This window comes from Pogoniulus pusillus, chromosome 6, assembly GCF_015220805.1.
Source record: "Pogoniulus pusillus isolate bPogPus1 chromosome 6, bPogPus1.pri, whole genome shotgun sequence".
NCBI lineage: Eukaryota > Metazoa > Chordata > Aves > Piciformes > Lybiidae > Pogoniulus > Pogoniulus pusillus.
In genome coordinates this window covers 37379399-37403571 of record NC_087269.1, presented here as the reverse complement: position 1 = coordinate 37403571, position 24173 = coordinate 37379399, and the positions used below count along the sequence as shown (strand labels likewise).

Sequence of the window (24173 nt, the reverse complement as noted above, 5' to 3'; positions counted from 1 at the left end):
ATGAAAAGAGAATTCATTTCCATAACATGCCTGCTAAAATAAATATATGTTCTGCTAAATTAATGGACTGTGAAGATGCCTCTTATTTTAAAATATCTAAAGAACCACCCAAAGATATGAGATTTCTTCAATTCTTACAGTAACAAAAGGTGTTCCCAGACCTGAGCAGACTACAAAAGGAAACATAGCACCTTAAGGAGGTCATTGTGCCTCACATGTGGGACGACTGTAATCAACATCACTGCTACTGAACTCCTTGGTAACAGAAGGCAAATCTCTCAAATGACCAAACTACATATTTCAGAAGTAGAGACAGATCCCCCTGTAACATACACTAGATCAAAGAGCCCTGTGCTGCTTCTCTTCTGTTAGAGATACAGCTGAAAGTGGTATCTCTCTCACACATGCACTCATTTACTCATCTACAAACTGATCCTAAGATTGGTTTAAGTTCCAAGGTGACCTTCCAGAAAATGAGGGGCTGATCAACTGACCCATTAAAACCTAGCTCGGATGCTTGGCAGAAACCTTAGTACTCCAGTAGCACTGAGGGTGCTGAGGATGTGGTTTGACCACACAAGCTGTAGCATTCCCTGGAGCTCAGCCCTCACCCAACTATTCACCAATGGAGAACGAGGCAACCCTAAAGACAGTTTTGTTATCAATAACAACTCCATTTCCGTATTTTGAGCAGCAAAACTACTCAGCACAAGTTCTCCTGTTAGAGGAAGAACTGCTTTGCAAGCGAATATGACACATCAATTAACACAGAAGAGAGGTTGTCTGAAAAATCTTTATGGGACTAACCACACTCTTCTGCTCATTCTCCTCTTTCTTCCTTGTTACTGTTAGCACACCATCAACAGCAGATCAGCCTTTGGGTAGTGACAGCTTGAGACAAAATTTTCAAAATTTTGGAGCTCAACAACTTTCATCAGCTTAAAAACAAGTAACTTCCAACAGGAAATATACCCTAAACATGAAGCCATCCTGTAAGAGGATGACTAACATTTACTCTTTTTACATGTAAACAGCTCTTAACTCTACGTACAGTCCATGTAGCATGTTGCTAATTTATCATTACAAGGCAAAGCAACAAACAAGGAAGAACCACCACAAAACTGTTGAGATTGGGAGAAATCTTTGAGACCATCAGGTCTAACAGTTTGCCTACAGCTCACAATCCCACCACTGCTGCTAAGTCACTACCACTAAGCCACATCCCTCTGCAGCACATCCAGGGATGGCGACTCCACTGCATATAGCTCACAATTCCACCACTGCTGCTAAGCCACATCTCTCTGCACCACATGCAGGGATGGTGACTCCACCACCTCTGTTTAAATACATTCCTATGCCCTCTCCTATACACAGCTTCCTTGTGTTAACAGCCAATTAGCTGCTTGCAGGGTTACACCCTAAGGGAGGCTGGCCAGTGGAAAATCATGAATGATATTAAAGCTAACCATCAGCTCTTGTAAATCAAATGTAAGTAACTATTTATAACAAAGTATCTCTCAGCATTTAAAGATGCAGTCAGGGGACTGAAAAAAAAAAGTAAACAAGGAATAAAAGTGTGTCTCTGGAGTTAATATTTTCTACAAGTGAGACATGTAAAAGTTCCCTGTACTCTGAAGCTCACACACACCAAAGTCTTAATGGCAGAATATATATACAGGACAGACAACAATCCACAAGATTTCTTACCCAGGTGAAAGCTGTACACTTACATCACTGCTACATGGCAAGCAGACAAGGATGCCAAGTCATACATCCCAGCACCATAAAGGAATGGGGGAAGGAGGCCAGGCTGTACAGCTCACACCAGTGACTCTTCCAACCATCCCAGCAGGCAGTTTGCCACATTAGCCAAGGCCAGCGTGGCAGGTAATCACCTCTCAGTGACTAATTCTTGCTTTACCTCCCCAAGCTAGCTTAAACCAACTCTGACACCAGGAAGGAATGGTGCATGACCCTTGCCCATCTCCAGCAGCTTGTTCCCACCCGTATTCTTTTGCTTATCACAGCACAAACAGCCCCAACAAAGGTTTAGCTCTACCGTGGCTGTGGTGAGGAAATTGCTCTGGCTTTACTAAAACAGCAAAGCTAACGAGCAATGTAACTACCACAGCCCCCACAAAAATATTCCCTAATCAAGCCTACCAAGCTTCTTTTTTAGCAATGATTTTTAGACTTTTTACAAGGGCTTGCAGTGATGGGACAAGAGGGAACACGCTGAAGCTAGAGGAGGAGAGATTTAGACTGGATATTAGGAAGAAATTCTTCACGTTGGGGGTGGTGAGACACTGGAACAGGCTGACCAGGAAGGCTGTCTTGTTCCCCTTTCTGGAGGTGTGCAGGGCCAGGTTGGATGAGGCCTTGAGCAACCTGATCTAGTGAAAAGTGTCTCTGCCCACAGCAGCAGGGTTAGAACTAGATGGTCTTCAAGGTCCCTTCCAACCCAAACCATTCTATGAATCTATAGATTATCTTCCAGGTGCACTTCATTGTACACTAGCACACAAACATGGCAAAAGGACAGAAAGAAGCCACCTGGAGCACTACTGTGGGTGGCAGTGCCAGCTGGAAGCACCTTGGTACGCCAGTCCCTTCAGGCTTTGTTATTGAAAAGCCACGTGCTCTGCAAGACCCAGAGCAGGTGGCAGCCTCCAAATCTCCACTAGCTGCTGGGCAGTCTGGGACACTGCCCAACTAGCTTCATACCTATATCTGGACAGGATGGGTCTCCTTTCCCACGGGGTTTCTGAATGCCTGAGTAACATATTTGGCACTACTTCAAAAACTGAAAGGAGAAAAAGGACAAAGAAAAAAAACTACTTGTAAAAGAGAGAAAGTAACTGACAAAAGGAAAAGTATGAGCAAGATCTGCAGGAACACTAGGAATGAGCTAACAGCCCTTTAAAGGATGCACTACAAGAGTCATTACAGCCTGCTTGTATTGTTTTGGATTTAAGAAACACACTCTTAGTTTTCTTTCACACAGTTGAGTGCATGTATACTTGGTTTTGGAGTCACTATATCCCAGCAGTGCAACTCCAGCCTGTCACGGATTGCGGCCAACAGATCAAGGGAGGCAATTCAGCCCCTCTGCTCTGCTGAAACCCCATCTGCAGTGCTGGATACAGCTCAGAGGAGTCCTCAGCACAAGGAGGGCATGGAGCTGTTGGAGAAGTACAGAAGAGGCCACAAAAGTGAACACTTCTGGGCTGGAACACTGCTATGAAGAAAGGCTAAGAGAATTGGGGTTGTTAAGCCTGGAGAAGAGAAGGCTTCAGGGAGGTCTTACTGCAGCCATCTAGTACTGAAAGGGGCCTCTAAGAAAGAAGGGAACAGACATTTTAGCAGGACAAGAGGTGATGGGTTTTAAACTAAAACAGGGAGATTTAGGACTAGAGAGAAAGAAGATCTTTTTTACCCTGAAGGTAGAGAAACACTGTCCCAGGTTGCCCAGAGATGCTCTATCCCTGGAAGTATCCCAGGTCAGGTTGTTTGGGACTCTGAGCAACCTGCTCTATTTGAAGATGTCCCTGCTGAATGCAGAGAGGATGGACTAGATGACCTTTAAAGGTCCCTTCCAACTCAAACCATTCTATGGTTCCTTACTAACCCAAAAGAGATGAGCATACTCTTGCAGCAGTAAGTCAGCAGGGCTGGAAGAGAAAGCAAAAGAAGAAAAGAAGAAATGTGTTTTCGTTTTAATCTGTGGGCTACAATCAAAGCTCAAGACTTAAGTACACAACCCAGGGATCCTCAGCAGTGCCCTGCAACAAACACTCTGCTAACATCACTGTAAAACCCAGACCTGGAGTGTCAGAAGAGGAAATGCTTCAGCAAGTACTGAAGTATAAGCCCCAAGCAAACTCAGAGCGCTTAAAAGATTTTATAGTTATGGACAACTTCATCTATTTGTAGTAAAACCCACATCCAGTTGTAACCAGCTTCACTGGGCCCCACAGCAGTAATGGTGCTTCTGCACATCAGAGTCCCTAAGCCCCACAGCCTAGCAAAGCTCTCTTTGGCATAGATACCATGAGTTACAAAAAAGACAGTGGAGTTTTATTTTAAATGTACATTAGCTTCCTCCCTTCCAAGAAATGAGTCATCTTTGACTTCACACTAATTTTGTACAAGGCCAGTAGAAAGCACTGATGCCCTTGCAGAAGCCTTGTGTAATTTCTTGTTGTAATTCAAGCTGGCACTTGAAGCAAGCCATCTTACTCAACAGCCATATTTACTACACACTTTGATCTAGTAAGTTTTACGCAAAATTAATCAGTTCTAAAGTCTTATCCTTCTGAGAAAGAATCGTCTGATGGATACATCCACTGCTGCAAACCCCAAGTCAATAGCAAAAATAACATTCAAGTGCACCTGGGGAGTTTGAAAGGGGGAATGCCACTATTTGGAAAGAAGATTCTCCATCAAGGTAACCAGTCATGCAACAGCTGCACTCATCACATTCTGCACAGCCTAGGCTTTCAAGGAATAGAATTCTCAACTGGCATGTTTACTGAGGTGGGTAGAGCCTTACTTGCACGTCCAGACATGCACACAGAGGGACTCCTCCAAATTCACATAAGATACACATTTTATCCTCGTATTTCAGCTGAAAAGAACAGATGTGGTGGGAGGGAAGTCTAGTAAATGTTTTTAATGAAATTTGGCATTAAATTTAATATCTAGTAAAAAGAATTTTACACTAAGTTGAGATGCAACTAAACAGCAGTCCTAAAGTATCAAACATTTTCCTTGGTACCTTCTGAATGCCAAGAGAAAACTAAAAAAATATAATAATAGAATAATAGAGTAGCAGAGGTTGGAGGGGACCTCTGGGGATTGAGTCCCACCCTTGCCAAAGCAGGATACATCCAGATGGGTCTTGAGAAGTCTCCAGTGAAGAAGACTCCACAACTTCTATGGGCAGCCTCACAGTAAAGTATTGCCACTCTCACAGTAAAGTTTTCCCCTACGCTGAGGTGGAAGTTCCTGTGTTCCAGTTTGTATCCATTGTCCCTGGTCTTATCACAGGACACTACTGAAACAGTACCAACACCTTCTTAACACAAAATAATTGGTTTGCCAAGAATTAGCCCTATTCCTGCTCCTCTAATCCTTCATTTCAACTTCAGTGAAAGCCATGTTTCGTACACACAAAAGCTTTACATGAATACATCTCTTCCACAAACTCAAAGCAACTGGACCCTCCACAACTGGCTGAGGTTACACCTGGAGGTGCATGGTGTGAAGCTACCAAATCCTAACAAGCCACCACTTGTCAGCTAGACTATAGCAACAGACCGTATGTAACTTAGTCCATCAACTTTCACCAACTTAACTTGACACTTATTATGAACTTGTCATCTCTGTTTGACTAAGAACTGTCAATTTAGCTGAGCTGAGTATTGTCAAGAGCTCCAGATGGCTAACACAGGAACTCACCAGGTCATGACAACTATTTCAATGATAAGAACACAAACTTCAGACAATTATTTAATTGGCAGTTGTTTTAAGCATGTCACCTAGAGTCAAAAAAACTGGCACAGAAGTGGCTTATTACATTTCCAATTACTGGTTAAACTGGTCCACCTTCCTACGATGGACACACTCTGCACAACTTTCAGAGTCACAAAAGAATCTATGAATCTTTCATCAGTCCAGATAAGGTTATTTCTGCTACAAAGAGTATAGAGAAAATTATGGCATCTGTGACTTGCAAAATGAAATTCTGAAATGAAGGACTGATAATTAACAGCTTTGGTTGCTGTTTTCTCCCCCCTCAGTTAAAAAGTTGTAGTGTTTAAGATACAAAAAGCAATCCACAAAAGCTTTCAGCAGAAGTGTAAATAGCACAATGCTCCACTTGAGTTTCAGTTTTCTCATCAAGATCCCTTCCAACTATTTGCATTGTAAAGAACTAAATCATTACTGCCTTACAAAATGACTGTATTTTGAGTTTCATACACAACTTGACAACAGACAAAAGCAACTTTAAATACTCGCAAAACTCGTGTTCTTAAATATAAACATAACCATTCTCACATAGATTAATTCTGAAAGTATTAAATACTTCAACTAATATCACAGTAGACCAAAATAATTCATTTTTCAAAAAGCAGAAGAAAAAAACCCAAACACTCCTAATATTTAAAACAACTGCCATGAAAATGCAAAATACTTTTGTAAAGCACAGGAACAATCTCCAACAACTGATCTCAGGTATTTGATAACTTGGGGAACACCAAACAATTTCAATTGCTTCATTTCAGAAGAAAGAAGGACTATCAGCATGTAAGGTGCTGGAGATGAAGAAATATTGAGGCATCTAACTGTATTTCAAAAGGAACCACGTGCTTGTCCAACTAATTACGCACCATAAAAATAAAGCTGAGTACTTATTAGCTCAGAAAAATCAAAACCATGATACCCACAAAATCATTTACACACGATCAAATATATTAAATAAAGCAGCTCCACAAGTTAGTTCTTCAACTGTAACCACCATCAAGTGACTGCACAAAACATTAAGGAACAGTATGAGACATAGTAGGAGCACCAGAGCTCAAATGATGTGTTTTACTCTAAAAATAGTTGCGTATTTCAAGTGTTTAACCTGCTTGTATGCTAGGACACAAGGTATCTGTTTCTGGGAAGTTACAGCACAAAACTTAACTCACAAGGTCAACAACGAAAGAAACCCCTGCTCTCATATGTCTCTGTTATTTAACAGCAATGGGAGAATTATCCAGAATTTCCTTAGGAAAGCACTAAAACACAAAACAAAATCCATATTTGAGTTATTCTGGAATCAGTTGACTACAGAAAATACTTTCAAAAAGCCTGTAAACATTTACAACACAGGATCTGTATTAATACAACATTATTACTTTCAAGGTCAGTATTACACATGCAGTTTCTTGGAGCTACATATTTTGGTGTTATTTTTAACATCTGACAGAGCATCTTGTACCCTTACGAGCTCCACACTGTTTACAAATACTCCCAAGCTGCAGCTGCTGATTCTACTAACATATCTTGCCAGTGGAAATAAGAGTCCTTTTAATTATCCAGGAATGGCTTTTTTTGTTACAGAATTATATGCATTACATTGTTCTGTAGGCTAGTTTTGTGATTTCACCACCACCCTTCAACAACTACACAGAACAGGATTTGGTTGCAAGGATATCCAAAAGGTCAAAAATGTCCAAGCGTGATACAGAAACACATCTAACTTCAGATGATGGATGAACTCTGCACCCTTCTCATAGTCAGTGCTATTTCAGGAACTTCTACATTTAGATTACTTTTTGGAATTAAAATGCAGAGATTAATAAAAAAGCCATTAAAAAAAACACACACACACATGTTAAGTTTGGGTTCATTCTTCAGCCTCACAAAATACCCAACCACAGGCATAACAGTATAAAGGTAGCAGGAAATGACTTACCAACACAAGCATTTAGAAACAGCCAGTCAGTCTTTTTCATTCTATTTTTTATCTGCTTTAGCTTTTTGAAGTCAACTTCAAGTTCTTCCTTGCTGCCAACAGCTCCAGCCAATTCAATTCTTTGGAAGTCCATTTTCACATCAGATTCACGTTTGGTTGTTGGTGGAGATCTTCTTTGGCTATTACCACTACTACAGCTTCCTCTCCATCGAGCTCTGTCTTGCTCATTTATGATTGAAGAAGCTTCTTCCGTGTCTGCCAGTTCTATTGCTTCTATATTGTTAGGTCTGGGATGATCGCATACAACACATTTCCTAGCCTTTGCCCAGTTTTCATATGTACAAACAGAACAAGTCCAGTGCTGAGCCCTTGTGTTTAGTTTATTTCTGTCATTATATTCCTCACACGGATCAATAGAAAAAGCGACTGGTCTTGACCCAGAACCCGAAGACTGAGGAGACTCTGTGGGACTCCTGGTCCTCCTCTGAGACAAGCACTGCGTACACCTTATTGCTCTGGGCCAGTTCAAGTAGGTGCACATATGGCACGACCATTTATTTGCACTTTCCATACTGTAAGATGATTTAACCCTTGGTCTTGCACTGGAATCGGGACATATCAAAGGACTGCTCCCTCCTTCAGTGCTCGTAGGATCCCAGTCTCTACCAATATCGCTTGAACCACTTTTAAATGGATCTTCTGTGATAATTGTTCCACTAGGTCTCTGAGCACGACACATGGTGCATTTGATTGCAGATGGCCAATTCTCATATGTACAATACTCACAAGCCCATTTCATCCCACGCTCTGTCATCGTGCACTTCTTGAAATGAACTGTGGCAGGCAGAAAGCTAAGGAACCAGAAGACATCATTAGTGGACAAGGGTTGCACAGCAGCTCTACTTCAAAAGAAAGTGAGACTTAGCTCATGTGTACTGCAGCAAATAGAAGATGACACTGGGCAAACAGGAAATCATATTTTCTTGATACTAATACAACATTTGAAGGGAATAAAAACACTGTGAAAAGGCTAAGATTGGAGCTAACTGCATTTTAGATGCAGAATTCAGGAGGCTTCCAAAACAGAAACACATTAGGCCCTGAGAATACTGGAGAAGAGCCACAACTATTAAATTATTAAAATAAGACTCAGAATGAATACACAGTACAAAGAATGGAACACAAAATCTAGCTTCTGTGAGGTCTATTACAAGACCTCACAGGATTTGGAAGGAAAGAACTTTATCAGGTAGGCAGTTATACAATGAGTAAGTAGTTCTTCTGGAAAAGTAAAGTGTAGGAGCTGACATCAAATGCATACATTGGAAAACGCTACACAAGTGCTTTGCCAAGTCTAGGCCTTGATTGGACATCACTCATAACAGCAGGGTTACAAAGTTAAAATGCCTCTTGAAAGAAGCACAAGCTGTGTGTGTTGACAAGCTAACCCAATATTTTCATTCTACAAATACAGATTTTAATCCAATTCCAACTCACTTTTTCTCTAATGAAGAGGGGATTCTGTCCTCATGCTGGCTCAGACCTTCTCCTCAGACTGCCAAATATGAAGGATAAGACTAAGCAGATAACTATTCCTGTAAACAAGATGAAAACAAGACTCATTATAGGTTTCCTACTGGACCTGAGTAACCAGAAAGTTAATTATTAAATGCCACACCTATGCTGATCCAAATTAACTTGTTTAAACTCAGCCATGACCTGCCAAGACTAACAGAGACTGGTTAGTTGTCACACAAGTGATCCATCTGCTGAAGAACCAGATCCAAGGAACATCAAATTTACACCAAAACATCCACAAACAGTCTGAAACTTAGGATAGGGAAGGGGAAAACAGCTTTGTGTAGCGGGCATAATAGTGGGAAAGGGTGAGGCAGGTAAATAAAGGACAAATAGAAAAACCCATACAGTATTTCCTCTATTACCACAGAATACTTCTCCAACATCTAAGACTCAATTATGTGCTATTTTTAAGCCTGCAAAATTGTTTAAAATACTAATTTGTCCTATCAATTGACTGGCAATTCTTATTCATCATATTGCAACTCTCTCAGGTAACTAATACACCCAGAGTCTAGGAAACAACAACTCAAAACAGAAGTTACACAACAGGATTCAATTCAAAACTAAAGACAAAACTAAAACATAGTTCATACCTGGTCTCCAGTTAGGAAATGTTTTATGGCTTAGTACATGAAGAAATAGCTAAACATCCACTTAAACTTGTCACCCTTATTGCTGCTAGCTCCTTCTGTGAGCTCCAGCAGGCAGCATAGGTTTTTTCCAGCAGATCTATTCACCAGATCAGGTGGCTGCATGAATGAGGGGCTATCGTATGCCCAGGGCAGAGGAGAGGACAGGACTATCCTTTTCAGCAGCAATCCATATTTATGCTGCATGAAAGCAGATGAGCAATCAAGAACACAGAATGCTTTCTCATGAAGCCTCAGTTCTAAAGTTACTTGTTTGAACAGCCTGCAGAGCCCTTCACTCCTACCCATACTGTTCCAAAACTGTGTCAGTCTAAGGAATGTGCTGAGAAGGCAATCAGACTTCCTACTGCTTCCCCTCCACCATTCCTCCTAAATGTCCATGCATAATGGAAAAAAAGACCAAAATCATTCTACGATCCTCATCTCAGTAATAAAACGAGTACAAAATGCGTGTGTATAAATACACACATATGAATACAAAAATCAATTTGATTTTACTAAAGGTGATTTCATGAAGAAGATTTTTCAGAAACTTGGAGGGAAAAAAAAAGTTTTACTACTCCATAAACTAGAGCTTTGCCAAAACACCTCCTATACGAGTACACTATGTGCTGAATTTATCTATTCCACTTGGTCACGGGATTTTCCCCTCCACTCCTAAAGTAAGTCTTTTAATGACTTTAACATTTCTTAATCAGATTATTTGCTCTAGAGAGTTTTCTGAGACATTAACATTTCCTGGTAAGGAACAGAAGGCAGTTGAACATGGTTTTCAGAATAGAGAAGGAAGCAGCACAGCGTTCGTCCACCTGCTAACTGCTGCCAACAGCACCACCACGAGCAGTTTCATTTGTGCTACCATGGACAACCACAAAGTGGCTGCCCCAATACAGACTTGGGAATAATTCCCACCTGTTTTGAGTTCTAACACTTTCAGTCAAAACCCAGATCTGCATACAATGGGTGACAAAGCCCCAAGAGGGATCTGTAACTGTAAATCCCGTCTCACCTGCCCCAGTTTATAAACCCTCCAACTCCACAAACAAATCCCAACCCACATTTGAGATGGGGCAAGAAATAAGGTATCATCTGCTTTACTGATACTAAGAGTGGGAAAGGAGACTGCTGCTCAAGTTGGAAAGCAGCTGACAGCAAAAGCAATCTAAACAAGCACTGAGACATCAGTACACACTGTTTTAAAAAGAGGTGTTTAGCTGCAATTACTTTTGGCGAGCCTTTAAAAGCCAGATGCTTTCAGACATAACTCTTTAAAGAGGCTGAGGATCTACAGCTTTGAAAGCCTACAAGACAGGAGCTCACTACCTCCAAACATGAGGCCTCAGGTTATTATGAAGTAAAGAATACTAAAAGGCTCAATGGAACAATGTAATTTCTCTTCTTTGATAGCTCTGTCAACACCTACTACAGCACGACGAGATGAGTGCTTTCCAGTACTGGGATTTTCTGGCATTTCGGTTTTGATCTGACCCTCAGCTGCACCCCACCCAAGAGACACCAGAACCCTCTGACCTACTGGCAATACTGGATCATCACTCAGCCACTAAGCAGCCTGAAGCTTGTTGCTTTTTTTTTTCTGTTACTTCTTTGTCATTCCATCTTCAAGCTATTTTGCTATTTTAAGTTCTTCACAGTGGAGGTGAATCATATAGTACCTCCTCTCACAGAAATAGCACGACAGTGACTGGAGTGCAGGTGCATGCCTAAGTGCCAAAAAAGCATGAACAGGCAAGAAGCTAAAACCCTGAGTACCCTCTGGACAGACTAAGAGAATAGCTGAGTACATTAAGAAGAAGAATATATTAAAACCTGATAAATCAGAATGTTATCAGGTTACCTTTTTACTACATACAGTCAGTCAGAAAAGGCCACCTAAAAGAACTGTAATTTTTTTATTTTGCTTTGTTTCAACTTACAAGAACACTCCTCAGAATTTTCCCCTGTATTCAGCCACACCTTGAGTACTCTGTTCAGTTTTGGATCCCTCACAACAAGATAGACACGGAGGGCATGGGGCAGGTCCAGAACAGACAGCAAAGATGGTGAAGGGTCTGGAGAACAGGTCCTGTGAGTAGCAGCTGAGGGAACTGGGGTTCCCTCAGTTGGCTTGGAAAAAAAAGGCAAGTTGAGGGGAGCCCTTCCACCTCTCTACAGCTCCCTGAAACGAGGTTGGAGTGAGGTGGAGGTTGGTCTCTCCTCCCTTGTACTAAGTGATAGGAGGAAAGGAATGGCTTCAGGTTGCATCAGAAGAAGTTAAGGCTGGAGTTCAGAAGAAACTTCTTCATTGAAACAGTTCTCAAACATGTAAACAGGCTCCCCAGAGAGGCGTTTAAAAAGAGGCAGAAATGTGGTGCTGAGGGACATGGTTTGGCACTAGCCTTGGAAGTGTTAGACAATCATGGAATTGGAAAAAGACATCTAAGATAAATCAAATCTAAACATCAATCTAACAGCACAATGACCACAAAACTATGTCCCAAAGTGTCACATCTACACAATTTTTCAATGTCTCCAGAGTTGCTGACTCCACCACTTCCCTGGGCAGCCTGTTTCTAATATCCAACCTAAACCTCATCTGGCACAACTTCCAGTCATTTGCTCTCATCCTATCACTTATTACTCGATCTTAAAGGTCTTTCCTAACTAAAATGATTCTGTGATTCTTCCTTCTAGGTGCATAGGAAAACACAAAATCAGACATAGAAAGTGGGAAGAAACAAGGAAATCTTCAATACTTTTATGACAGGATATATTATAGTCCCCTCGATTTAATTATTCACTTTGTTCTTTTGGCTCACACAAACACCATAAAGCTCCGTTTCATTAAATAATCAAACTCTTTCCCATCAGCAAGCCAGATGCTGATTTAGACCAGTCTACACTACAGATTTTGTACCTGGCAGAAACCTTACATAATTAAACTGATCAAATCAGCGTTCCCACCTAAACTTGTTTTGCTCACGTACAGGGATTTTTGAACAAAGCTAACTGCTTCTGTGTTTAGAGGGAAAAGGGAGCTGAGTTCTCACTTCAGCCTTCAGTAACACATCCAAGGCAGGAGATCCACTCTCCTCTTAGGGTTGCTCCAAATAGAAAGGCAGGATGCTTTTATTTCCATCGTAAGAGACTGAAGTAACTTCCCAGAAGAACAGAATAGGCAGAAGCACCTTGTTCTTAGAGAAAGGGAAGCCTCTATAACCAAACACAGAATCTACTAACAGTTTACAAGTGTTGAAAAAGCATCTTTCACATATCAAACCACAAAAAGGAGCAGAGCGGAACAAGACTGAGAGTCAAAGTACAAGATCAAACAGCAGCACTTTCACCCACTGTATTCTTTATGTATTATGAAACTGCATTTAAAAGTACATTTACCAAGAAAGGAACTCGAGCTGACAGCTGGAATAGCTCACTAACAGCTGGATAAAGTTGCTGTGCAGTTTGTATTTAGACAGTGGACAAACAGCTTTAAGACAAATTGCCTATGATTAACCCCACATAGTATGACACATTTTCAGAAGGGTTCCCCCCTTGTACACCACCACCTTAAGTTCTCTCTTCAAATTGCACAGAAAAAAATATCGTATTTTGTAGGAAAACCTGTAAAAATCATATCTGGATAATCACCTTAAATGGTTATGATAAAACATGCACTCATCTGAATTCAGACAGTTGTAGGTGCTTCTTTTCTGTAAAAACACAGAATATTTTCTGAAGCTCCACAGGAAGGGCATCCTTGCTTCTATCAGCAACACTGTGCCCAGCAGGACCAGCGCAGGGATTTGGCCCCATGTACTCAGCACTGGTGAGGCCACACACTGAATACTGTGTTCAGTTTTGGGCCCCCTCACTCCAAGAAGGACAGTGAGATGCTGGAGCATGTCCAGAATAGGGCAGTGAAGCTGGTGAAGGGTCTGGAGAACAGCTCTTGTGAGAAACAGCGACAACATTGGAGTCGTTTAGCCTGGATGCTCAGGGGAGACCCTCTGGCTCTCTACAACTCCCTGAAAGAAGGGTGAAGCAAGGCGAGGATTGGTCTCTTCTCCCAAGCAGCAAGCAATTAAAGCAGGGAACAGTCTCAAGTTGCCCTGGGGGAGGTTTGGGTTGAACATCAGAAAAAAACTGTCTTCCCCAGAAGGGCTGTCAAGCCCTGAAGTAGGCTGCCAGGGCAGTGGTGGAGTCACCTTCCCTGGAAGGATTGAAAAGACATGTAGATTTGGTGCTGAGGGACAGGACACCATGAGGTTGATGGTTGGACTCAACTATCTTAGGAACTTTTTCTAGCCTAAACTTTTTTTTATTTCAAAATTAATTTGAGTCAGCTGTTCACCATAGGAAACAAAATGATGGCTTGATTTCACTTGTTGCAAACAAGTATCTGTAGAAACACTCTGCTGTTGTCTCTAATCAGGGGATCCTATTAAAGCTCACATAAGCTGTGCCACAACAATAATTTTGCCCGTTTTTAAATACAGACTGTAGGAAAGTTTAGAAAATAACAGAACTGTACACAAACTTAGAATGAAAGGGCAAATTTGTTTCTTTCAAACTTGTAAACTCTTAAAAAAAAATAAATTCTTGAGGTGGTTTTCAAACACAAAGGACATTTCTGTTTACCTGGACTTGAGTTCCCTTTTGCTAACTGGGTCCAAGGATCCTTGGCAAGTATCACACTGTCCATACATTTCAACAAGGACAATTTACATTTTTAAATAACCTATTTGAATTTTATCAATTTACTAAGTATCACAAATCGATTTTTCACAGGAAATTTGCCTTGCCTCATTTGCCAAGGTGAAATTTTACTGACATTTTTTTCTTTTCTTAACTTAAACTTCTTTGCTCCACCTTCAACTATTTGCTAATCTTGCCTGACTGCTTTCTCAAGAATTCAGCATAAGCCTCTACAGAGAAGTATATTACAAGCACTAAACTTGAACCCATACTCTATAGTTTGAAGAGAACAATTAAGCTCTATTATCATCTCCTCAAATTAATTTGTTTGTTTTCTGGGATTTTTTGTCTTAAATTAAGAATGTCAATCCAGTCAACAGGACACCAAATCAGATCAATGCTGAACCTGGGAGCTTTGTACTAAAGGCAATAGAATAAAGAACAGAAAGATTATGGCAAAGTCACAACTATAAAAGCACTTTCTGTATTGGCCTGAATACACTGAAACACAGAATTGAACAAGAATAATTTCCTTTGGTTGTTAGCATAGCTCTTCAAAAATTAAAGGACACTGTCCCAACCATCAGGAAAAAAGAGAAAATCCTCTGCCACCTCATGAAGAGAGCACTGAAATCACTTTCTGTGAGCTACTTTATCGAGTGAGAGGTTTTGCTTACCAAATTTTTATCTTTGAAGAACACCAGGTGGCTATTTGCAGGACAAACAGGAGGAACTGGCCTCAGACTGCAGCTATCACTACAGAAGGCAGAAACTCTTTACGAAAATACAAAGAACTATGTTGGAAGACAGAGGCTTTTCTCAAACTACATTATCCTTCTCATCTTCATCCCATTATGAACCTTCTATCAAAACACACAAGGATCACCTTTACTAATCTGAGCTGTAGAGCTGCTCCTTTACTCCCACAAGAAGAATGCAGCATAAAATCATAGTATCATTTGGGTTGGCAGGGACCTTAAAGATTATATAGTTCTACCCACCCTGTCACAGGCAGAGACCCCTATGACTAGGTTGCTCAAACCAATCCAGCCTTGAACATTTTCAGGACTAAAGCCTCCACAACCTCTCTGAGCAATCTGTTTCGGTGCCTCACACCCTTATGGGGAACAGTTTCCTCCTAATATCTAATATGAATCCATCTTATTTTGAAGCCATTACCCCTCATCCTGTCCTTACACGTCTTTGTAAGTCCCGTAGGGCCTCCTCAAATCCTGGAAGGCATCATCAAGTTCAGACTGGCACAAGCCTCAGTTCTATTAGAAACCAAATCACTGCTAGGTAAATCACAACACAATCCACAAACTGCAACAGTAATAGTGCATGAGGAAAGAAAACCTGAAAATATTTTAGTTATAACTGAGTAAATATTTATCATTTTTATGTTAAAGGAGTTTTAACATTTGTTCTTAGTTCTGACAGTCTAGATTGTCAGCAAATACTGTGTACTACAGATTTTCTTTCATTACATGCAACTGCATTACAACTCCCTCCTTGGTTACATACTTTTCATCTAGTCTGGTAAGTGAGTGATTACTTAAAACCCAGAAGACTTGAACTTTCACAAAGAAACAAGCTGCAATAAATACACTTAGAATCACAGAAGAGTTTTGGTTGGAAAAGCCCATTGGGTCCAACATCCTCTAATTCTACCAAGGCTGGTACTAAACCATGCCCCTCAGCACCACATCTCCGTCTTTTAAACATCCCAGGGATGGGGATTCAAACACCCTCTGAATGCCTGTCCCCATGTTTGAGAATCTTGCAGTGAAGAAGCTTATTCTAATGCCCAACCTCTGAGAAACTAAATATTACCTACTGAAAACTTCACTGAGTGAATTTTGGTGGATTTCATTTACACATATTAATAAATACTGCTTACATTTTGACTTATGGATTTGTATCTCATTGCAAAGCATCTTAGGGCTGCTTTATTATTTATGGTGTTCAGAAAAATTACACTGATTTTTGCTTTAGCTTTCTTTTCAGTACTCTATGCACACTTCCAACCCAACTGTTATAATTTCAACTAAACCTTAAAGCCCGACTTCTCATAAGCAAGAGAATTTATGTGCAGTTTTAATGCAAGAGGATGCCTAATTCTGCAAATGTTTAATGCAGTTAGAAGTCAAGTATCTGGGAGATTACACATCTTAGAAGACATCTGAAATACAAAAATTGACAATGAACTTCAGGTTAGGATGTAGACCTAACCAGACTCCTCTGCAAAAGTTGAAAACTCATCACTGTATTTATGAGGCATTTGACAATACTAAACCTTCACTCTTTCTGCTGCCTGTATTTATGTTTATCCTTTGAAGCATTTTTGTGCCCTTAACTACTACATCTAGTCCTACTATGTAACTTGCAAAGCAAGTTTCTATTTTATTTGTTACTCATCTCAAATGGGTCAAACTACATACAGCTCCATCAAATTTGTGAACAACACCTAAGAAAACCTTAGCTGGCAAAAACAACCTATAAATAGCTGCAGCTTGCAGTTCAGTCCTTGTTCTTATTTCAGGAAAGAGATACATTTCTCAAGTTTTTTGTTTTGTTTTAAACTTCATTAAAAGCTAACAACTCATTAGATGAGATGGTACTGCACATTAGGATGGACTAAATACAACTGCTTACTTAGAAACCAATACCATTTAGGAAAATCAGAGTAAGCAGATCAAGTTACATAATACACAGTATCTCCCACACAACACTAATCAAAAAAACATGCAGAGTGACTCAAAATAATGAGCTATGATAGAATATTCACATAAATGCATCCAGAAGCTTTTAATGAATCTGATCATCATGAACAGTCATAAAAATTTTAACTCAAGGTAAGATGGGCAGAGTAACACAGACTTAAAAAACCACATAAGAACTGTTAAAACTTTCTTATTAAGACAAAGCACGGAGGTTGAACAAAAGGTTTCTTTATAAAAAGTGAAGTCAAACACAAACAAACAGTTTATCTGTGTTTAGACTATATGTCCAAAAGCACCAGACTCATTTTTGTTTAGATCTCAGCCATCCTCACACAAGATGAGGAAAACCAGATGTCATGCCCTGAATAAAATACACACTGAAGAGTCTGACATCAAAACTTAAAAACACTTAAACCTGTCCAACAACCAAGGAACGTTATATTAAGACTTGCACATTTAACATTGAGCTCTAACAATTATCCTCTGGACTGCCTCAATGCTTGCTGACAATAAATCAGATCATGGCTACATGCAGACAGTCACTATTTGGTGGAGAAAAAACACCTGCTTTCAAACGAAACAAGGAAAAACACTCAGCATCACAGATCGTGTAGCTTCCCCCTAATAACGGCAAGCCACTTTCAGATACAATTTGGAATACACGTTTGCAACTAAGCTATAGTTTAAACTAGTTTTAATTCAGGTTTAGCCATGTAAGCTACACTCACTGCCATCTAACCAGTATCTTAAGGAGAGATGGACGAAAAGTATCAAGAAAATGAAAAAAAAAAGGAGAGAAAGAAGTAAAACGTCATTCTCACAGCACACACAAAAGTCACTGCTTAACACAGTGCAAAGAACTGGTATCAAGTATCACAGGGAAAACAAACTCAAACTCTTTCTACAGAAGGCATAACACCACTTCTTTTCTTTCTAAATAACTTCTGGGATTTTAACCTTATGATTAGGATGTGTTTTATGAGCAAAGAAAATTACAGCAACTCCAAGTTAATCCCTGCAAGGTGATCTGAGCTGCTAGAAAGTTTCAGAGTAACAGCTCTAAACCAGAAAACCTTCTGCTTTTGGGGCATGGGGAATAACTTTCTGCTCCAGACAACACTGCATGACCTTCTTTAAATAAACCTTTCAAAAATCATGAGGCGACAATTATTTTTATCTCTGCCAAGCTAAACAGTAATGTGAAGGTCAAGAAAAATGTAAATAGTCCAGCAGACCATCCCAACCCTTCAGCAAGATAAAAATTTAGCTTCTCAAGCTTAGAGCAAGAGGAAGCCTTTGTAGCCAAAGCCTAAACCCACAGGGCAGTCCATAATGATGTCTGATTGTCACAAGTCTGATTTAAGACAACTACGAAGTACTCCTGACTTATGGTAGCATGAACAGAAAAAGAAAGGAGCATGAAAATAAAAAGTACAGACTGAACACTTCTTGGAACTGCAGAAGACTTGAGACTCAGTCCAGTGAGCTGAAGCTGTTTCAGGGGAGTATTCAGACAGCAGCAGATAATAAATATGCCAGCTGTCTCAACTGAATCCCTGCTTAGATGCTAGGAAGATGAATGGAGACAGCAGAAACACTTTCAAGCCCATTAGGCTGAAAGAAGTACAAGTCAACACTGACACAGTGCACCTACAGTCTTTACATCCACAAGAAAAGGACCGTCTCATAAACTGACAATCAACTTCACAAAGCACATTCCCTATTTTTTCTAGAATTATCCACATTCATGACATTTGTAACAGTTGTTTTTCATTCCAGACAATTAACAGAAAATGCACCAAGAGCTGCATTTTCAAATGAATGGACCTATCAACGTGCATGCAACTTCAAAACCACCAAAATATTACTTGATTCTTAACAGTTCATCAATTTAAAACAAGCTTGTTGGTTGGTTTGGTTTTTATTCAGAATCATGTATATCGTGGTTTTGACAACTTTCTCTACCAACAAATCACTGAATGGTTTAGTTAAAAAGAACTTCATAGATAATCTAGTTCAAATCCCCTGCCATAGGCAGGAACATCTCTAACTACATCGTATTGCTGAAGGCCCCATCCAACTGGATTCTGAACACTCCTGGGATTGGAGCCTCCACCACTTCTCTGGACAACCTGTTCCTGTGCCTTACCATGCACAAGGGGAAGAACTTCCTCCTGATGTCTCATTTAAATCAATCTTTTTCCAGTTTGAAGTCATTACCTCTCATCCTATCACTCCATGTCTTTGTCCCTCTCCAGCTCTCCTGTAACTCCCTTCAAATACTGGAAGGCTGCTCCAAGGGCTCTCTGTATCCTTTTCTTCCCCAGGCTGAACAACCTGAACTCTCTTCTCAGCTTGTCCTCTTAAGAGAGGTACTCCAGTCCTCTGACCATGTCTGTGGCCTCCTCTCGACCCACTCTTACCAGTTTATGTATTTCTTGTGTTGGGAGCTACAGAGCTGGAAAAGCTCAGGAAGGTTAAGTCCCAAATAAGCACAAGACTGCAGAACACCAACATAACAAAGTTTGTCAATGCCTCATTTCCCACTCAGACTTCTTCCATTTAATTGAAAACGCCTACTCAAGACTGGGTGCTAAATCAAATCGAAGTCAAAGTATTACACGGAGGACTTTTAAACTTTCACATTTCTTTACAAAAATAATGGCAAACATAACCCAAATTAAACCTCACCAAGTACTGGCTTCTAGCACAGTGGGAGGAAGGCGAAGACTCGGGGAGAGGGGTAAAAAAGACTGTAGCCTCCTTGTTCACAACTGACAGTTTCAGAAAGAAGTCCTATTTACACCTACCAAAATAGACACAGGTCCATCCTCCCAGTTCCCCCATGCCCTGGACAGCAGGCTGCATGCCTGGTATTCCTTTTGTACTTAGCTCTCAGCACTTCAAGTATTTTCAGCTCAATTCTGAACTCATCCTTAAAGAGAGATGTAAATTCTGTGCTTGTCCTAGAAGTATTTGCCTTAGAAGTAGGAACTCTGGTTAATTTAAAATGTCTGTGAATACAGGCAAAGCTAGCTGTCATTGTCATAAAAAAAAGCCATCTTATTAGAAATACTGGGGGAAAAATTATGCAATAGTATCCTTGTTTGAAGAACAGGTGGAACAGATTATATCAGGATAAATTCAAATAACCAAAAGGAAAAATGCCAACTTAATCTGTTGTACAACAGGAGATGCAAAAGGTCTGCAAACTTGGCTGCTTCACAGGCAAGATACTCTTGCACATTCTAGCAACCATCACTCTTTCCAACTTCTCTCATATCCCTTAAGAAAAAAAAAATACATCAAAGAAACTACAATCTACCATTCCCTCTGCTTTCTTGAGCCAAGGTCTCCATATCGGCCCCTTCTTGAAGGCAGTTCCTTCTTCAAATACCACTTTACTTATTCCCTGCTCCACTCTCTCCACACCTGTCCTCTCTGGTCTTCACCAAAAATCACTTTTTGCATAAATGGGAGAGCAACAAAGATTAAAAAAGAAAAAAGGTGCTCTGAAGATGCCAAGCAGATGCAACTCCAGCTGGTCTACAGAGCTTCTGAAAACCTGCTCATGGAACAGAGGAAGAAAATACAATATCATCCATACTGTTATGGCCTAGCATGTTCTCAGAATTGATGTTTAAGTACTACAGTTGCTCTTTGAAAGTGTGTTAAGTCACCAAAAAGCCAAGTCCTATTATTAATCTTGTATCTCAAGACAGTTCCAAAAGAATCAACTACATAGGGCTGAGAAGCTGTGCTTCAACAATTGATGATACAAAAACGAACCCAGACACAAAGTCAGTCGGATTCTATCCAAGTTAAACCAACATCAGCTAGGCAAGAAATGCTATGCAAGAGTAAGCTCCAGGAAGGTGTCTGAATTCCTGATGTTTGAGATCTTAACAGAAGACAGAAATATTCTTTTTAAGGTACGATAAACTCCATACAATTTGCATCATGGAGAGATAATTATCTGTTATTTAACTGATTTTATCAAGCATTTGACAAGTGAAGTGTTAAGCTCCTCATCAGCTGTGCTGAAAAAAAGCTTCTTTTTAACTTTGCCTCATTTCCCTCTTCGGATGTAGTACTACCCAAAAAAAAGAATTAAAAAATTAAGGACTCTGTCACAACTAAGCCAGCCATTTTCAGCTGCCAAACTAAAGTTCAGCTCCATTTTAGTACCAAGAGAATGTAGATCGTAACTCCTGCAGTCAAAATGAGGAATACTTGTTGCCATAAATCTTCAATAGCTCAAAATAGCCCAGTCTCAATATTTTGGAGGGAGGAAGGGGCATGAGATTACTAACAGAAATGGCATTAGCAGTTTTAGTGCTTTGCTGTGTTTAGGAGAAGGTCCATTGAGCTAAAGTTCTACACAATCTCAGACTAGTGCAAAACTGAGAAGGTAGAAAGAGAAACGTTGACATCTAACCTAATACCACATGAAGAAGCCAGCAAATCCCACATTAAAGAGCCTGAGAGTACATTTGATTATTTGATTGACTGTATCAAAAATAACCTCCCAGACAATCAGTAAAGCATTTTCTACTTACACTTCAGACTTATTTACAGACTCATCCTACCAAGAACACCAAAGATGGATGGAATTTCCCGTCCCCAAAGAATTTACATATCGAATGACGTACAGTCAGAGTGGCCATACACAGGGCTGAAAATGTTCCCTTGACCAATTCTGCATTTTAACTAGTCCCCACTTTACGTCATGCTTCTGTGATGAATACCGTTGCTGCTTTTATGCCAGCCAGCGTTCCAATTAACATTTTTAATTACACATCTGAGAAAATGCTAATGGCTATGACTCTACAACAACAGATTATGGCCTCGACGGTCATCCCCATCTGCCTGTCCTTACTTCAGCAGCGTAAGAAAAGGCAATTTCTTTCTTCTTCAAGAGAATTACTCGACATTATTAGAACTTTCTCAATCCCTACAAAATGCAACACATCCAAAAGCATTATTCTCTTTTAATGCTGTGACAGACTGAAATCTGAAGTGATCTTCTACACAACATGCTAGACTCCACATGCTGACATCAACTCAACCTGGCCTTTGGAAGGAAGCAAATAAGTTTTCCGGAATACCTTCTGTTTCTGTTTCCCTCACTCTGAGCAACCACTGAAAAAAAGAAGAAAAAAGACCCAAAACACTGAAACAGAAGAAAAAGGGGAGGAAAAACACGTATCTCTTCCAGTCACCAAAGGCAAAACACTCTATAAGAAGGAAAGTGCAACATATTTTTCCTGAACGACTGTTAGTGCATTCTGCTCACATCAGAATGAGCTCGAACACAGCGTTAGTTACTCCACAGAAAACATTTCACATCTCGATTTTTGCATCAACGGATGTATCAACATGTTAAATTTGCATGCCAGTTCCGCCACTTAGGACACAGTAGGTAGCTAGTGAGTAGAGACCATTCAAGCACAGCACAAAGCCTGTCAAACGCCGCTTGTTTGCAACACCAACTCACAAGAATTCTAGAAAAAGTTGTCATTATTGCAATCACTGAAAGCCACTATGGCAATGAAAAGTTCTCAACAGCCGTGCTGTGCCGGCCATGCAGGAGATCCAGATCCCGTCATTTCTCCCAGCGGCTGCTCCGAGCGGTGACTACTGTGAGGACAGAGTGCTGAAGGTGTGGGCTGAAGGCTGGAAGGAATGTCTGTTGTCACTCCGAAGGAAGGACTCGCAGGCACATCCGTGACCTCCGCAGGGAAGTTTACCTTATTCTGGCTAGAAGCTGCCGCAGTGAGGGACGGCGAAGGTGGAGCCAGAAAGACACTGGAAGCGTGGGTTACCAAGCTTCGCCTCACTCCTTAACCAAACTTCCCTCATTTGTTTTTATACTTCGGTTCACAAAAACAATCTCGCTTTCTAAATACTTATCAGAAATAAGTAAAGCGTAGGAAGAAACATCGCCAAGGCGAGATACTGTACTACGGGCAGTATGACAGAAGTTCTGCCATCCAAATTTCACAGCTACAAGCAGGTAGCTCCCGTCAGTTATTCCACCACAGCACACAAGACCAAAACAGGCATATCAAAAAGAAAAAAAAAAAAGAAAGGGAGGTGGAAGAAAGAAGTGGGAGGCAGCAAAGGCATGATCTCACCCCAGCACACCGAGGTACTGCAGCCCAGCATTTGCAGAAGCAGCCACAACAGGAAAAAAAATCAGAGTTTCCTGCCTTTGTAGCGATCCTCTCACTGCTGTAGCACAGCTTTGCGAACGCGGCGATACACGCACGGCGCTGCCGGGACGGTGGGGACACCGCCGCATCCCGCGGCAGCCGAGGAAGCTGCGTTTACCGCCAGAGCAAACCCCCCCCCGGCCCTTTCCGCACGGGACGGTAACCCCGAACCGGCCCCGGCGAGGCCGACTATTCACACCGCCCCTCAGCCGCACCGCCCCCGGCCCTGCACCGCCCCGCCGGCGGGCGAAGCCCGGCGGGTCACGGGCCACGCAGCCGCCACCGGCTGGCTCGGCTCGCCCCCGCCGTCGGGCAGCTCCCCCCTCCTTACCCAGCGCCACCCAGACTGAGGAAAGAGGTTTTACCTCGCCGCTGCCGGGAGCCGTCCCTCAGGCAACACACACTCGCCGCTGGAAGCCGCCTGCGCCCCGCGCCGCCCCCCCCTCCCCCGGCCCGCTGGCCTGCGGCGTCCTCTCCCCGCTCACGACATGGTCTCTCCCAGGACGGCGGGCAGCCGCGGGCACGGGCGCTCCCACTCGGCACGGCGGGGGAGGGGCGGGGGAGGAGGGGGAGCCTCTGGCCCCGCTCCCCGGGCTTCTCTAATGGCGGCGGCTGGAGCGGCCCAAAGCAAAATAAACCCCCATACGGCCAGCGGCCGCACGTCAGCCCGGCCTGCCGCCCTGCGCGGCGCCCATTGGCCGAGCCCGAGCCCTCCTCTCCGCCAATGGGCGCACGCGTCTTTGGGCAGATCGGGTGATGTCATCCCCGCCGCCCCGCCGCTCGCTGCGCTGCGTTCTCGCTTGGTTCGCCCTGCGCTGGCTCGGTCGGGCCAGCCCGTCCTGGCCGT

General features: G+C 41.7%; 1 protein-coding gene across 1 annotated transcript in view; it reads right to left on the bottom strand.

Moving 5' to 3' along the window:
* The window catches only part of ZRANB1 (zinc finger RANBP2-type containing 1), a 52537-nt gene extending 28573 nt beyond the window's left edge, over positions 1–23964 (bottom strand). Inside the window, exons 1-3 of the mRNA XM_064145290.1 lie at positions 23692–23964; positions 8963–9060; positions 7466–8316 (exon numbers count right to left, since the gene is read on the bottom strand). Coding sequence (XP_064001360.1) covers positions 7466–8279 — 814 coding nt within the window. The 5' untranslated portion in view covers positions 8280–8316; positions 8963–9060; positions 23692–23964. The remainder of the gene's footprint in view (positions 1–7465; positions 8317–8962; positions 9061–23691) is intronic.
* Between the last annotated feature and the right edge of the window lie 209 nt (positions 23965–24173).